This window comes from Oncorhynchus tshawytscha, linkage group LG07 (genome assembly GCF_018296145.1).
Source record: "Oncorhynchus tshawytscha isolate Ot180627B linkage group LG07, Otsh_v2.0, whole genome shotgun sequence".
NCBI classification, from domain to species: Eukaryota; Metazoa; Chordata; class Actinopteri; order Salmoniformes; family Salmonidae; genus Oncorhynchus; species Oncorhynchus tshawytscha.
Genome location: NC_056435.1, coordinates 5,595,849 through 5,612,744, shown reverse-complemented (window position 1 = coordinate 5,612,744; position 16,896 = coordinate 5,595,849). Strand labels below are relative to the sequence as shown.

Sequence of the window (16,896 nt, the reverse complement as noted above, 5' to 3'; positions counted from 1 at the left end):
TGGACATGCGCTGGCTTGAGCAGGGGGACCTTGCGTGCGCTGCAGGATTTTAATCCATGACGGCGTAGTCTGTTACTAATGGTTTTCTTTGAGACTGTGGTCCCAGCTCTCTTCAGGTCATTTACCAGGTCCTGTCGTGTAGTTCTGGGCTGATACCTCACCTTCCTCATGATCATTGATGCCCCACGAGGTGAGATCTTGCATGGAGCCCCAGACCGAGGGTGATTGACCATCATCTTGAACTTCTTCCATCTTGAACTTCCTTCTAATAATTGTGCCAACAGTTTTTGCCTTCTCACCAAGCTGCTTGCCTATTGTCCTGTAGCCCATCCCAGCCTTGTGCAGGTCTACAATTTTAGCCCTGATGTCCTTACACAGCTCTCTGGTCTTGGCCTTTGTGGAGAGGTTGGAGTCTGTTTGATTGAGTTTGTGGACAGGTGTCTTTTATACAGGTAACGAGTTCAAACAGGTGCAGTTAATACAGGTAATGAGTGGAGAACAGGAGGGATTCTTAAAGAACAACTAACAGGTCTGTGAGAGCCAGAATTCTTACTGGTTGGTAGGTGATCAAATACTTATGTCATGCAATAAAATGCTAATTAATGACTTAAAAATCATACAATGGGATTTTCTGGATTTCTGTTTTAGATTCCGTCTCTCACAGTTGAAGTGTACCTATGACAAAAAGTACAGACCTCTACATGCTTTGTAAGTAGGAAAACCTGCAAAATCGGCAGTGATCAAATACTTGTTCTCCCCACTGTACTTGCATACTATTGTTTGTACAGATGAACGTGGTATCTTCAGGCGTTTGGAAATTGTTCCCAAAGATGAACCAGACTTGTGGAGGCCTACTATTGTTTTTCTGAGGTGTTGGCTGATTTCTTTTGATTTTCCCATGATGTCAAGCAAAGGGGCACTGAGTTTGAAGGTAGGCCTTGAAATACATCCACAGGTCCACCTCCAATTGACTCAAATTATGTCAATTAGCCTATCAGAAGCTTCTGAAGCCATGACATTATTTTCTGGAATTTTCCAAGCTGTTTAAAGGCAAGGTCAACTTAGTGTATGTAAACTTCTGACCCACTGGAATTGTGATACAGTGAATTATAAGTGAAAGAATCTGTCTGTTAACAATTGTTGGAAAAATTACTTGTGTCGTGCACAAAGTGGATGTCCTAACCGAGTTGCCAAAACTATAGTTTGTTAACAAGATGTTTGTGGAGTTGTTGAGAAACGAGTTTTAATGACTCCAACCTAAGTGTATGTGAACTTCCGACTTCAATTGTATGTGCGTGGGGTCGAGGGTCTCAGAGGGTTGATGGTGTGTGTGTGTGTGTGTGTGTGTGTGTGTGTGTGTGTGTGTGTATGTATGTATATATATATATATATACATATATATATATATATATACATATATATATATATATATATATATATAAAAGCCAGACTACACACACACACACACACACCATCAACCCTCTGAGACCCTCGACCCCATAACCCTCCTACAACAATCCTAGCCATTATCAGGATGGTCTGTTGGGTCAACAACAGTGTTCCTCTCGGCAGCTGTGTGAGAGTCAGTATTTATCTGACCACACGCATGAGGAAGCATCCTTGTAAAAAAAAACAAACGGGACTAAAATAATAAAGCTATCTGGGTTGTCAGGGAACATGAATTCATAAAAATTGTGATTGGCCACATTAGTTGCCATGGTGACTGTCTGATGAAGTTAGCCTCATGAAGCTGCTGTGTGTTTATTTAAGGATTCATCCTCTTGCAGCAGGAGGAAGGCAGGACGCCAGAGGCCTGTTATATAAGAGTTGTGGCTTTAAAAAAAAATTCAAATGTGGTTCTATGTACAGAATGGTCACTGGGACAAATTCACCTCTGGTGTGTTTGGCCCGTTAAAAAAACAGCACTGAGCTTTTTCTGTGAAAATCTCTTGATGTGCAAAAGAATGGTTCTCTTTATACTGTAAATACATGTGCATATTAAGTCGTTCTGACCATGATAGTTCGTTGGTGATGTGGACACCAAGGAACTTGAAACTCTCGACCCGCTCCACTACAGCCCCGTCGATGTTAATGGGGGCCTTATCGGCCCGACTTCATCTCTCTCTCTCTTCTCTCACCGCTCCCCTCTCTCTCCCCTCTCTCTCTTTCGCTCTCCCTCTATCTTTATATCTCTCTCTTCCCCTCTCTCTCTCTCTTCTCTCACCGCTCCCCTCTCTCTCTCTCTCTCTCTCTCTCTCTCTCTCACCGCTTCTCTCGCTCTCTCTCTTCTCTCACCGCTTCTCTCTCTCTCTCTTCTCTCTCCGCTCCCCTCTCTCTCTCTCTCTCTCTCTTCTCTCACCGCTCCCCTCTCTCTCTCTCTTCTCTCACTGCTCCCCTCTCTCTCTCTCTCTCTTCTCTCACCGCTCCCCCCTCTCTCTCTCTTCTCTCACTGCTCCCCTCTCTCTCTCTCGCTCTCTCTCTTCTCTCACTGCTCCCTCTCTCTCTCTCTTCTCTCACCGCTCCCCCTCTCTCTCTCTCTCTCTCTCTCACCGCTTCTCTCTCTCTTCTCTCACTGCTCCCCTCTCTCTCTCTCTCTCTTCTCTCACCGCTCCCCTCTCTCTCTCTCTCTCTCTCACCGCTTCTCTCGCTCTCTCTCTTCTCTCACCGCTCCCCTCTCTCTCTCTCTCTCTCTCTCTCTCTCACCGCTTCTCTCGCTCTCTCTCTTCTCTCACCGCTTCTCTCTCTCTCTCTTCTCTCTCCGCTCCCCCCTCTCTCTCTCTCTCTCTTCTCTCACCGCTCCCCTCTCTCTCTCTCTTCTCTCACTGCTCCCCCTCTCTCTCTCTCTCTCTCTCTTCTCTCACTGCTCCCCTCTCTCTTCTCTCACTGCTCCCCTCTCTCTCTCTCGCTCTCTCTCTTCTCTCACTGCTCCCCTCTCTCTCTCTCTCTCTCTTCTCTCACTGCTCCCCTCTCTCTCTCTCTCTCTCTCTCTCTCTCTCTCTTCTCTCACTGCTCCCCTCTCTCTCTCTCTCTCTCTTCTCTCACTGCTCCCCTCTCTCTCTCTCGCTCTCTCTCTTCTCTCACTGCTCCCCTCTCTCTCTCTCTCTCTCCTCTCACTGCTCCCCTCTCTCTCTCTCTTCTCTCACTGCTCCCCTCTCTCTCTCTCTCTCTTCTCTCACCGCTCCCCTCTCTCTCTCTCTCTCTTCTCTCACCGCTCCCCTCTCTCTCTCTCTCTCTCTCTTCTCTCACCGCTCCTCTCTCTCTCTCTCTCTTCTCTCACCGCTCCCCTCTCTCTCTCTCTTCTCTCACTGCTCCCCTCTCTCTCTCTTCTCTCACCGCTCCTCTCTCTCTCTCTTCTCTCACCGCTCCTCTCTCTCTCTCTCTCTCTTCTCTCACCGCTCCTCTCTCTCTCTCTATCTTCTCTCACCGCTCCCCTCTCTCTCTCTCTTCTCTCACCGCTCCTCTCTCTCTCTCTCTTCTCTCACCGCTCCTCTCTCTCTCTCTCTCTTCTCTCACCGCTCCTCTCTCTCTCTCTCTCTTCTCTCACCGCTCCTCTCTCTCTCTCTCTTCTCTCACCGCTCCTCTCTCTCTCTCTCTTCTCTCACCGCTCCTCTCTCTCTCTCTCTTCTCTCACCGCTCCCCTCTCTCTCTCTCTCTCTTCTCTCACCGCTCCTCTCTCTCTCTCTCTCTTCTCTCACCGCCCCTCTCTCTCTCTCTCTCTTCTCTCACCGCTCCCCCTCTCTCTTCTCTCACCGCTCCTCTCTCTCTCCCCTCTCTCTTTCGCTCTCCCTCTATCTTTATATCTCTCTCTCTCTCTCTCTTCTCTCACCGCCCCTCTCTCTCTTCTCTCACCGCTCCTCTCTCTCTCCCCTCTCTTTCGCGCTCTCTCCTCTCACCGCTTCCCTCTCTCCCCTCTCTCGCTTTCGCTCTCCCTCTATCTTTATCTCTCTCTCCCCTCTCTCTCTCTTTATCATTCTCTCTCTCTCTCTCTCTCTCTCTCTCTCTCTCTCTCTCTCTCTCTCTCTCTCTCTCTCTCTCTCTCTCTCCTATAGAGGACTGATGAGGAGGCGGTGCTGGACAGAGGGGGCACTCGCTCCATGCTCAACACCAACTTTGAGAAGGAGGAGCTGGAAGGTGAGTCAACATTAACAGCTTAAGGGATGCATCTCAATTAGTCTAAACTGGCTTTCTCCCCTTGTCTCCACCTCTACCTAAACATATTCTGCTTTTACATAGTCTGTGACTTCATATCACTTATGGGTGGAAGGAGAAGACACAAGTCGACAAGGACCGGGAGCAGGTTTAGGAAACTGGGATGCACCCTGTGACCTTTCTCAGACACTCATGGTTGCCATGATTATTTGTTCTGCCTGCAGTGGAAACTGTGACACTGTATTTGCTCTGGTGTAGTATTCCCTGCTGCCCCTTAAGGAGAACCTATGGACTTGTGAGAGAGGACACTGTAGTGAAAACAAGGAATACACACACACACACACACACAAACGCAATCATGTTTAAAACGCGTGCCACTTTCATGCCACAGAGAGCAGGATGGGAGAGAACAGACATTCCATCACACTCGGAAGTTCACAGGCGTGAGGGATGTTGTGCTATTTTTAGAGAGAACCTCCCATCTTGACTCACAGACTGTAAGCTGCAGCCAGGGTCCTCCGGGGTCCTCAGTGTTTCAACCAGGCATGTCCTAGGCTGCCCTAATGTCTTTCATAATAGTCTCTACGACACATTCAAAGGGAGATATACTCTATTGCACTGTGATATACCATGTTGGATGTTTTGTTGATGTCACTGTGTTGCCGGCTGACTCAGAGATTCATTTTGTTGTCGTTGTTGTTGTGACTGTAACAGGCCACACGCTAAGGCTGTCACACATGACGTTTCAGGGAGACATATTGCTAGAATCATCCTGTCCTTGACTTACTGCCTTAGTTTTTGGGTATGGTTGTTTTTGTTAAACAGTACTTCCACTGAGTAGTGCTGTTAGAGCAGGCCTGGAGGTAGGGACAGAGATATGACAGAGAGATGAGTGGCCAGGGTCTTGTCCATGTCACCATGTGCACCCTAGCTCTCCCAGAGTTGGTTTGAGACCTATAGGGCAGGCCATTTTGGTTGTTCTAGCTCAGCATTGGAGTCAGGATAGATTATGCTCACCATGGCAGAGAGAGAGAGAAAGGAACAGGGAAGAGAGTGTGGCTTATAATGAGGGAGAGAGAAAGATGGAGGGGGGTTGTGAGGACGAAAGAGAGTGTGGCATATAATGAGGGAGAGAGAAAGATGGAGGGGGGGTGTTGTGAGGACGAGAGAGTGTGGCATATAATGAGGGAGAGAGAAAGATGGAGGGGGGGTGTTGTGAGGACGAGAGAGAGTGCGAAAGGGTGTGTTATCATTGCAGTGCTTCAGTATTTAATTTCCAGCTGATACTAAATTGTCATTTATCTTGTATGAATCTGGCCCAAGTGATTTTTTTTCTTCCATCAGGACCCTGCGTCTTAACGAATGCATCACATTTTAAAAGTACATTTTAGTAAATGCACTTATTGTAGGCCCTGCGGTTGGAGGCCCTACATTCCTGGGGTTATAGTGACTGTAGTTTGATGCCACAATTTCATCGTGTCCCCAGGCCACCGGACTCTTTACATTGGGGTCCACGTTCCCCTGGGGAGGAAGTCCCACCGACGTCACCGTCACCATGGCGGCCACAACAAAAACAGCAGGAAGAGATCCAAAGAGAGGGAATCTGGGGTGGACGGTGATGGCAGAGAATCACCCTCCCACAGTAAGTCTATGGGGGGTGAGTGTGCTGCAAAGAAGGTTCCTTGTGAAAATGGGACCAAACAACACTCTTTGAAAAAAGGGTTCCAAAAGGGTTCTTCAGCTGTCCTCATAGGAAAACCCTTTTTTGGTTACATGTAAAACCCTTTTTGGTTCCGTGTAGAACCATTTTGGGTTCCATGCAGAACCCTCTGTGGAAAGGGTTCCACATGGAACCCAAACCAGTTCTATTTGGAACCAAAAGGGTTTTACCTGGAACCAAAAGGGTTTTTACCTGAAACCAACAAGGGTTTTACTTGGAACCAACAAGGGTTTTACCTGAAACCAACAATGGTTTTACTTGGAACCAAAAGGGTTTTACCTGGAACCAAAAGGGTTTTACTTGGAACCAACAAGTGTTTTACTTGGAACCAACAAGGGTTTTATTTGGAACCAATATGGATTTTTACCTGGAACCAACAAGGGTTTTACCTGGAACAAGGTCTTCATCCAACAAAAACAATCTAAGCGTGAACTGTAAGTCTATGGGGGCAGTGTACTTACAAAATGTTCCCTGTGAAAATGTGTGACTTGTCATTTGTTCTTGTTTCTCCGTCATTGACACTAGCCAGGTTCCAGATATCTGTGTGCTCTTGCCAACTATCATTAATGAGCCAAAAGAGAACAGAAGATGTGATCCTGATTCAATAACGCAATGGTTATGCAAATATTGGGTTCTGCAAATATACAAGGGTTATGCAAATATTGGAATACTATCGCTTTGGACCACAAATCCTTTTTTTTCTCAAGTTGCTAAGCAACTGTTATTTGTCTGTCCTGACAAATAGTTGCTAGCTCATGTCAAATTTCTTAAACTAAATCGGTGACCCCGCACAAAATCTGTCTGCATAATGAACGTTGAGATTGCCGCGATGCCTGACTGTTGGCAAGAGTGCAGATCAGACTGGCACCCAGGCTACATTGATTGGCGTCTCTTCACACCACTTCTCTGCACTCCTCTCTCGCTCTCTCTTTCTCTCTTTTTTATCCCTTTCTTTCTTTCTCTCTCTTTTTCTCTCTCGCTCTCTTTCTCTCGCTATCTGTCTCTTTCTCTCTCTCTCTCTCTCTCTCTCTCTCTCACTCTCTCTCTCCACCCTCTTTCTCTCTCTCATTTTCCACCCTCTCCCTTTTCCCCCCCTCTCCACATCCCCAACTCTCTCCTCCTCCACTACCCCTCTACAGCAGACACTCCTGCCCAGAGGGTGCAGTTCCTGCTGGGCACAGAGGATGGTGACGAGGAGCACATATCTCACGCCCTCTTCACTGAGCTGGATGAGATCTGCCTGAGAGAGGGCGAGGACGCAGAGTGGAAGGAGACCGCCAGGTAACCAATCGCACGACCCGCTCCAGCTCCACAGCCAATCAGGTGTCCGTTTTTGGCTTATGCGTATCTGTTTGTGTGTGTAGGTGGCTGAAGTTTGAGGAGGACGTGGAGGATGGTGGCGAGCGTTGGAGCAAGCCCTACGTAGCCACCCTGTCTCTTCATAGCCTGTTTGAGCTGAGGAGCTGCATCCTCAACGGCACCGTGCTGCTGGACATGAGGGCCAACTCACTGGAGGAGATCGCCGGTACGTAGAGTGGTGCTGGAGTGGAGGGTGGCCAGAAGGTTGACGGTTTAAATCCGAGTGTCGACTGGGAAAATCTGGTGGGAGTGAGTCTGTAACTGGAGAGATACTGGAGTTAGAATATCAGGTGCCAACTACTGCCGTTGTGCTCTTGAGCAAGGCAGTCAATCCCTAACCAATCTATGTGTGTGTTCTCTCAGATATGGTCCTGGACCAGCATGAGGTGTCGGGCGCAGTGGGGGAGGACGTGAGGAGGAGGATCCGTGAGGCGCTCCTGAAGCAGCACCACCACCAGAACCACAAGAAGCTGGCCAACCGCATCCCCATCGTACGCTCCTTCGCCGACATCGGCAAGAAGCATTCCGAGCCCCACTCTATGGACAAGAATGGTGAGCTAACCAACCAACTAACCAACCAATCACACACCAACTAACCAACCAATCACACACCAACCAACCAACCAACCAATCATACACCAACCAACTAACCAACCAATCACACACCAACCAACTAACCAACCAATCACACACCAACCAACTAACCAACCAATCACACACCAACCAACTAACCAACCAATCACACACCAACCAACTAACCAACCAATCACACACCAACCAACTAACCAACCAATCACACACCAACCAACTAACCAACCAATCACACACCAACCAACCAATCACACACCAACCAAACAACCAACCAATCACACATCAACCAACCAACCAATCACACACCAACCAACCAATCACACACCAACCAATCACAGTATTGTGGCTTTTCTGATTGTTGTGCTGTATTGTCTCTGTGTGACTTGCTGTGTTGTCTGATTAATATCTCAACTACTATCTACATTCTCTCCTTTTGTGTCTGTGAGTGTGTGTCTGTGAGTGTGTGTGTGTGTGTGTGTGTGTGTCTGTGAGTGTGTGTGTGTGTGTGTGTGTGTGTGTGTCTGTGAGTGTGTGTGTGTGTGTGTGTGTGTGTGTGTGTGTGTGTGTGTGTCTGTGAGTGAGTGTGTGTGTGTGTGTGTGTGTGTCTGTGAGTGTGTGTGTGTGTCTGTGAGTGTGTGTGTGTGTGTGTGTGTGTGTGTGTGTGTGTGTCTGTGAGTGTGTGTGTGTGTGTGTGTGTGTGTGTGTGTGTGTGTGTGTGTGTGTGTGTGTGTGTGTGTGTGTGTGTCTGTGAGTGTGTGTCTGTGAGTGTGTGTGTGTGTGTGTGTGTGTGTCTGTGAGTGTGTGTGTGTGTGTCCACTTCATTACCTCCTGTTTATCCATTAATAACCTCCATGTGTTTTCTCTAACCTCTTGGGCAGTACCAAACCTTCAAAAGTAGAATAGTGCTACTTCAAATTCAACTTAGAAAGTGCATCGTTTTGGTCACAAAGACTATCGTCAAGGCCTCATTCCTTCATTAATCTATGTAGGATTAATCAATTGATGAATTTCATCTAGATTATAGTGTTACACTGAAGGACTTAATCTGAATACTGTGCAGGATGTTGCCTAGTGAGAGTGACTAACAGGCTGGCTCTCTCCTGTCCTGATGTCTCCCAGGTCAGACAGTCTCTCCCCAGTCCCAGCCAGCCACCACAGAGGGCAAGGAACATGTCAGCCGGGAGAACAGCCATGTGGACTTCAGCAAGTTAAGGCCCCACTCATCTAGCCTGGTCGCACCATATTTCTATGTTCTGTATAGCCAACTCCTATGGTTGTTGTAATATCAAGGTTGGCTACCAGGCTACCAGGTCACCCAAAAGTTTCCACTGAGCACAATGCTACTTTTCATCGACATACAGTACATTAGCAAGTAGCTACATTACTGTGACTATGCTAACCACCAGTTAGTATGTGTTAGACCAGTGCATTTACTATGCTGTGTGACCCACTCAAAGTGTTTAGCCATTTCTCTGTAGCTCAGTGAATAATAAACCCACTGATTCTAGTCACAACCCAGTATCTAGCAAAACATCTGTTGTAGCCTATATATGACAGATTTCTCAGTGGGCCTATCCATGATCCCCTGGCCTTCATTTCAGTCGACCCTATTTAGCATATTTTCCTATTAGCTAAATAGGATCATCATGTCTGTAGATTGACCTCCACTTCATGAAGAAGATTCCCCCCGGTGCAGAGGCATCCAACGTCCTGGTGGGGGAGCTAGAGTTCCTAGAGCAGCCTGTGGTGGCCTTTGTCCGTCTGTGTCCCGCCGTGCTGCTCAACGGCCTGGCTGAGGTCCCCATCACCACCAGGTCAGACACACACGCTCTCATTTTATTAAAATATTGTTGTTTAATGATGATTGCGGTTAATACTATGCATTTTATTTGTTCGTAACTAAATTGGGAATGGGGTTTTTGCATTGGGTAAGTTCCTGAGTGGATGCACTCTATTCAGGTGAAATTATGGTTAAAACCTTCTTCTGTGTTCTCCCTCAGGTTCCTGTTCATTCTGCTGGGGCCTCTGGGAAAAGGACCACAGTACCATGAGATTGGCCGATCCATCGCAACTCTGATGACAGACGAGGTAAGTAGCCTCGTTGCAGTAGTCCTGTGTGTACTTTTCCCTGCGTGGCCTTTGGTTATGTTAGCCAAGTTTAATAACAGCTCATGATGACACATACAGGTTAAACCCATTCCCTCTCTGCTCCTCCCAGGTGTTCCATGACGTGGCGTATAAAGCCAAGGACAGGAACGACCTGGTGGCCGGCATCGATGAGTTCCTGGACCAGGTGACTGTGTTGCCACCTGGGGAGTGGGACCCCTCCATCAGGATAGAGCCGCCCAAAAACGTGCCCTCTCAGGTGAGCCTCTTCCTGGTAGTGTCCATGACAACACCCCTAACCAGAGACTTATTTTGAGATGCTCCGACCCTGTGCCATCATCTGTTAGTTTGCTTCCAACTGCATCACTGGCTAAACCCAATCTGAATTGTTTTCGGATTTAACTGCTGGTGTACCCCAAGGACGTGTTCTAATTCCCTCCGAATCCATTTGTTTTGTTTTTCTATTATCATCTGTTTTTGGTACGTGCCAGGTGGCTTGTCCTTAAAAAATCAGTCCTGTGTTGTTGGAAGGAATGTTTTGCCTGACAGGCTATTTTAGTCCAATTCCTACTAGTGGAGAAAATAAATTATATAGCTATTTTTGGCAAATAAATATTTATTTTCCATCTGACCTCTGAACTCTACTCTTTACCACACAGGAAAAGCGGAAGGTCCCTCCTCTACCCAACGGAGATCTGGGAGAAGCAGAGGAACCTGGTGGCCATGGTGGCCCAGAGCTACAGCGCACAGGAAGGTAGGGTTGAGTGTGTGTGTGTGTGGTGGTTGTGAGTTGAAGGGAAGTGGTGTGTGTGTTTGGGCTGAAATTAGGCCGGCAAGCACTGTGAGTGTGATCTACAGCACTGTGAGTGTGATCTACAGCACTGTGAGTGTGATCTACAGCACTGTGTGTGTGATCTACAGCACTGTGGACCATCTTTGGTCCTCTCTGTCTTTGTCTTCCAGTCCCCTGTTTGTCTCCTCTCCGGCACTCACTGTCCCCAGCAGTACATCTAGCCACCCTTTAAAAAAAACACACATCCTTATGGTTCTCTCTCGTTCCTCAAGCCCTGCGTTCCTAAAAATAGCTGTGATTGATTCAGTGTGATACATGCATTTGGAATCATCCATGCGTACTTTCTGACATAAGACCAGCATCACTTATTAAAATGTGCCTCGACAACCCTGGTCGAAAACACTTTAGCTATTTTGGTAACACTTCATTGTACAATTTGTGTGCGTCAACTAAGGGCCGATTTTGAATCTTTTATTAAGCAATTATTAGTTTGCCATGTAATCATGTCCACTTATTATACGAGCACTAAGTGTGCATTAACTAAGTGCTGACCTGAATCTGTTTTATAGGTGAAAATTAGTTCAATAGTTAATAGCCTACAGCATTCGCTCATAAGCATTTTGATCTCTGAAAATACCTAATAAATACTTAACAGTGCAAAATAATGTATGAAATCATGAAGTATTTGTATCTTCTTAGCTTATGAGTACTGACAGACACTCACAATACAGTGTTACAACTTTATTAACAATACTTTATTGTAGGTGTCTTGTGTTTTGGGTTTCTACAGTAGTGTAGTAGAGTGTATCTAGCGCGAGGAGGAAGCTGCAGTAGTGTAATACAGTATATTTAGATGGAGGCAGTAGGCTATGTGTAGCTGTAGTAAGTGGATACTGTATGTCGTGGGTTTTGAAGTGATGTAGTTGTAAGGGATGCTCCCTGCTACAGTAGGTCTCTGAGGAACTCATCCTGACGTGTAAAGTAGATTGGCCTGCAGCCCAGTTCTGCTGTGAGCTATGATCTCCCGGAGGGCCAACAGCGTAGCATCCATCCCCGCACGGTTGAAATACCACTCAAAGTCACGCCCCCCCCCCCGTTACCCCGGCAACCGCCTCTGGCTAGGACGCCATATGCTTCCTCTAACATCAGAATGTTCCCTCTCTCCAACCCTCCTCCTAGTGTGTGGCCTGTGGGAATGTGTTTAAAAAAAAGAAACATTTAAAAACACGGTATGGTTCATACATTTTTCCATTGAAACGGAAAAATGAAAGGGAACACAGATTTGACTCCTTTTTACTTCATATGGTATTTGATGCTGGTTCACTAAGGTGGTGTGTGTGTGTGTGTGGGCACGTGTACATGCGCTAATGTGTGTGTCATGTCCAGGTTCTTTGGAGGGTTCTTCATGGACATCAAGCGCAAGGCGCCCCACTACCTGTCTGACTACACGGACGCTTTGAGCCTGCAGTGTCTGGCCTCCTTCCTTTTCCTCTACTGTGCCTGCATGTCTCCTGTCATCACCTTCGGAGGACTGCTGGGGGAAGCCACCGAGGGACGCATAGTAAGACACACCGCTCATACCACATGACACGCGTTGGCTTTGCTGCGTTAACAACATGTTGTCCCGAATGGCAGAAGAACAGACTTTCTGAAGGCCTTACTTCATGTGTTTGTTGGTTTTTGGATTTCTGATGGAGTTCTGCACAACAATAAAGCACTTTCATATTCACACGTTAGGTAAGCAACGATGGTGTCCCGATGAAGCTGAACTAAACAGATAGCTAGGTTTTGGTTGCCGTATCCCCTAGTAGATCCCTGACTTCAACAAATAAAGACTGCTATGCAGTTATTATGAAAGTGCTATGTAACCTGTGGTCCATTAACCCATTACTGTCACTTCCCCTTTTGGCCAGAGTGCAATTGAGTCGCTGTTCGGAGCCTCCATGACGGGGATAGCCTACTCCCTGTTCGCTGGGCAGCCTCTCACCATCCTAGGCAGCACAGGCCCTGTTCTAGTGTTTGAGAAGATTCTCTTCAAGTTCTGCAAGTGAGTTTGCCCCATTTCAGATACGTTGTCTCAGGTGCTCTCATCACTGTGACGTGGCTACAGTACGTTGTTCCTGGCATTCAGGAAGACTTTAAGTATACAGGTTTTTCTAAGGCTGTCTGTGTGCGTGCGTGTGTGTCCGCGTTTGTGTCGCTCGTGTGAAAATCGGTGACAACCTCGGCCCAAGAAGAAATGTCCTTTTGGGCTAATAGTTAAGACGTTGGTCTTCCGAGTGGGAGATGGAGGTTCGCGTCCCACCAGTTACACGTGTGTGTGTTTGTCAACAGGTACTATGACTATGGCTATATATGCGAACAGATCTGGAACCAGGCTAATTGGAAATATATTGGCAGACAGTGTTTGGTACAATGTCTGTAGCACTGTACCACTGACATTTCATATGGACGGCTCCACTATAAATATATATAATATGTCAGTGACTCCATTTCCTCTCTGCAAAGATTTGGACAGAGTCAAAGTGCGTGCATGAGTGACTGGCTCATGCTGGATCATGTCTCTGTGAACCCAGTCATTCATGCACGCTCGCACTTTGGATTGCAGTCACATATTTGTGTGTGTGTGTGTGTGTGTGTGTGTGTGTGTGTCCATGTATGTAGGCATGACTTGCCTAGTTAAATAAAGGTTAAATAAAAAATGAATAAATGTCCTTTTGGTCTAAAGGTTAAGACGTTGGCCTTCCTAGTGGGAGATGTGGGGGGTTCGCGTCCCACCAGTTACACGTGTGTGTGTGTGTGTTTGTCCACAGGGACTATGACCTGTCCTACCTCTCCCTGAGGGCCTGTATCGGCCTGTGGACGGCGTTCCTCTGCCTGCTCCTGGTGGCTACAGACGCTAGCTCCCTGGTCTGTTACATCACCCGCTTCACAGAGGAGGCCTTCGCCTCGCTCATCTGCATCATCTTCATCTACGAGGCCCTGGAGAAACTCATCCACCTGGGGGAACACTACCCCATCAACATGAACAACAACCTGCAGAAACTCACCCAGTACTCGTAAGTCATGGAAATAATGTTAGTCAGTGGAACTAAATACTCATAAGTGGATCAAATTGTCATAAGTGGAACTGGTATTCCTCTAACTACCAGTAATTTTAAGTGCAACTAGTAAACTTGTAGTACTCATAGGGGGAAGTAGTACTCCTTTAACTGCCAACAAATTAAACTAGTAATCTTAACCTGTAGTATACTCTTGGAAAAAAAAGCTGCTATCTAGAACCTAAAAGGCTTCTTTGGCTGTCCCCATGGGAGAACCCTTTGAATAACCCTTTTTGGTCCCAGGTAGAACTCTTTTGGGTACCATGTAGAAAGAACCCTTTCCACAGAGGGATTCTACATGGAACTCAAAAGGGTCCTACCAAAAAGGGTTATCCTATGGGGACAGCCAAAGAACCCTTTTGGAACCCTTTTTCTAAGAGTGTACTCATTAATGGAACCAGTACCCCACTAACTACCGCTAATCTTAAGTGCAACTAGTAGTGGTAGGAGTATATTGTACTTCTTTGTTTAAGTAGCATTCGTAAGTGTAAGGAGTACTCCACCTACAATACTGCAGGTGGAAAACAGTCAATTTTTTGGGGCCAAAACACAGACAGTAAACCAGAGTCCTGTACACAGTTTTAGTGTTAGCTAGCTACATCATCAAAGCACAGATGGGCAATATGGGCAGTTTATCTAGTTTTTTGGTAATGCTACAAGATTATTGCAGTAGGCTGAATAATCCCATGTGTAAACCCAGGGACATACATTAATACATGATGTAATTGTTCCAAGTCGATGTAATGTACGGTCAAGTAAATGTTTTCCGTACATTGGTGAAGTCATAGAGAGGAATCCTTATGGGTCATTCCATGTCCATCGTCAAGCCATGTCACCCACCATCTCAGATTGTTCTGAAATTGTTTCTGTAGTTAGAAACAGATAATATTAACATTCCTGAAACATTATTTTGTCTAAATATAATTTGATCTCTGAGAAATTAAGCTAATTGATTGCACCCAAATTGGCTGTTTTAATTTATAGGATTCACATAATCTTAAATAAATATAGTACCTAACATCCGATTTGGACCATAATTCTTCATAACAAAGAGTAAGACATGAGGAATCCAATAAAAGCCATCCACGGAACCCCAACATCCCACACCGAACTCATCCCAACAACCAGTATACAGTATCAGTTCTCTATGTCTGACACGTAGTACGGAGCTGCTGCTTGGAGTATTGCTTCTTCATTCTTTTGAATGTATTCCCTGTGAATCTGGTGATGTCGTTTCCCCATTGTTCAGAGAAATTAGTCATTGAAGTCACTTGCATTCTATACCATAAATTAGTGTGAACGTACCAAGTTTTGCCCACTAGATGGAGCTGTTCCTGCTACTGCCACCACACCCTTTTATCCATTTTGCTGGTCTCTTGTGTTTATTAAATGGATCACAACATTTTCTTTGCTACTTTAGGTAGAAAACAAATTGCTTTTACTCATATAAGTCCTATAAATTAAAATGACCAATTTTGGTGCAATCCTTTAATTTCCCAGAGATTAAATTATATTTCAACAAAATTATATTTCAGGAACGCTAATCTGAGGCTGGAACATGACGAGTGTGTGTCTACTCGTGCACGTGTGTGTGTACTTGTGCAAGTGTGTGTCTGCGGGCTTGTGTGTGTGTGTGTATCCATGCATATGTGTGTTGTGCTCTGGTAGGTGTGCGTGTGTGGAGCCAAAGGATCCCAGCAACTCCACTCTGAGGTACTGGGAGGACAGGAACATCACTGCATCAGAGGTCAACTGGACCAGCATGGAGGTCAAGGTAAAGAGGGGTTTGAAGCCTAAAAGCTCTTGGGTTCAGGGGGATGAAGCCATGCTTTGTAAGGTCACTGACCCACCTCGTTCTGTAGCAGAGCACCAGCTGCACTGTGCAATCATCACATGAACTTCTAGAGGTCAGAAGTATTACAGTGCAGTGCAGGGTCAGGCACCATGGGGGACTATTGACCAATAACCACCCCCTGAAGTAATATTGATACATGATTGTTGTCTCTACTTTCTTGCCCTTTGTGCTGTTGTCTGTGCCCAATAATGTTTGTGCCGTGTTTTGTGCTGCTACCATGTTGTTGTCCAGTTGTGTTGCTACCATGCTGTGTTGTCATGTGTTGCTGCCTTCCTATGTTGTTGTCTTAGGGCTCTCTTTATGTAGTGTTGTCTCTCTTGTCGTGTTGTAGTATTTTTATTTTATTTTTAATCCCAACCCCTGTCCCCGCAGGAGGCCTTTTGCCTTTTGGTAGGCCGTCATTATAAATAAGAATTTGTTCTTAACTGACTTGCCTAGTTAAATGTGTAAAATGTAGCTAACACTCCTTACTCAATTACTTCTAAAACATCACTCATCAGCAAATTGCGACACATATTATATTGTATACATATAGTATATTTTTCATGGTGAAATAGCTGTCCCCTGGAGAGGGATGTGAGGCTATAGGGATAGTACAATGTGTTTCCCCAGAGGGAACAGAACAGCGTGACAGGATTAAAGACATGTAGGCAGGATTTCAACAGGATTTAACCATGTACAGTCACCATAGAGAAACAGTCACAGTAGAGCATTCTTTTAGTATTCACTGTGACTCTGTCACACATATGCACACACATGCACGCACATACTGTATGCACACCTGCACGCACGCACCCACCCACACACTATGTGATTGCAATCCAAAGTGCATGCGTGCATACATGAATGACTAGGTTCACACAGACATGATTCAGCATTGGCCAGTCACTCATGCACTTTGATTCTGTCCAAATCAGTGCATAGAGGACATGAAATATATTTATAGTGGAGCCATTCCTATGACATGTCAGTGGTGGAGTACTACAGAATATAAGCACTGTGCAGCATGTACAAACATTTGACCTAACATTGAGTGTGCCAATGCATTTCCAATTAGCCTGGTTCCAGATCTGTTAAGTGTGTATAGCCTATGGTTGTGGCAACCATACAGTGAGAGTTGGCTATCTGCAAACAGATCTGGGACCAGAGGCTAACTTCGACTGGGTCTTATTATCTTTCCTATCTAGATAACGTATACCTTACAGTGGCCATGTCCAAATAC

The 16,896-nt window shown here is 46.1% G+C and overlaps 1 protein-coding gene across 3 annotated transcripts in view; it reads left to right on the top strand.

Moving 5' to 3' along the window:
* The window catches only part of LOC112253748 (sodium-driven chloride bicarbonate exchanger), a 39,497-nt gene that overhangs the window by 16,935 nt on the left and 5,666 nt on the right, over window positions 1-16,896 (top strand). For all 3 annotated transcript variants that reach the window (XM_042323970.1, XM_042323971.1, XM_042323972.1), the window contains 14 exons: window positions 4,050-4,131; window positions 5,636-5,791; window positions 7,009-7,150; window positions 7,234-7,394; window positions 7,592-7,780; window positions 8,939-9,027; window positions 9,476-9,633; window positions 9,820-9,907; window positions 10,038-10,184; window positions 10,585-10,679; window positions 12,105-12,279; window positions 12,632-12,765; window positions 13,532-13,777; window positions 15,488-15,593. In XM_042323970.1, coding sequence (XP_042179904.1) covers window positions 4,050-4,131; window positions 5,636-5,791; window positions 7,009-7,150; window positions 7,234-7,394; window positions 7,592-7,780; window positions 8,939-9,027; window positions 9,476-9,633; window positions 9,820-9,907; window positions 10,038-10,184; window positions 10,585-10,679; window positions 12,105-12,279; window positions 12,632-12,765; window positions 13,532-13,777; window positions 15,488-15,593 — 1,968 coding nt within the window. The remainder of the gene's footprint in view (window positions 1-4,049; window positions 4,132-5,635; window positions 5,792-7,008; window positions 7,151-7,233; window positions 7,395-7,591; window positions 7,781-8,938; window positions 9,028-9,475; window positions 9,634-9,819; window positions 9,908-10,037; window positions 10,185-10,584; window positions 10,680-12,104; window positions 12,280-12,631; window positions 12,766-13,531; window positions 13,778-15,487; window positions 15,594-16,896) is intronic.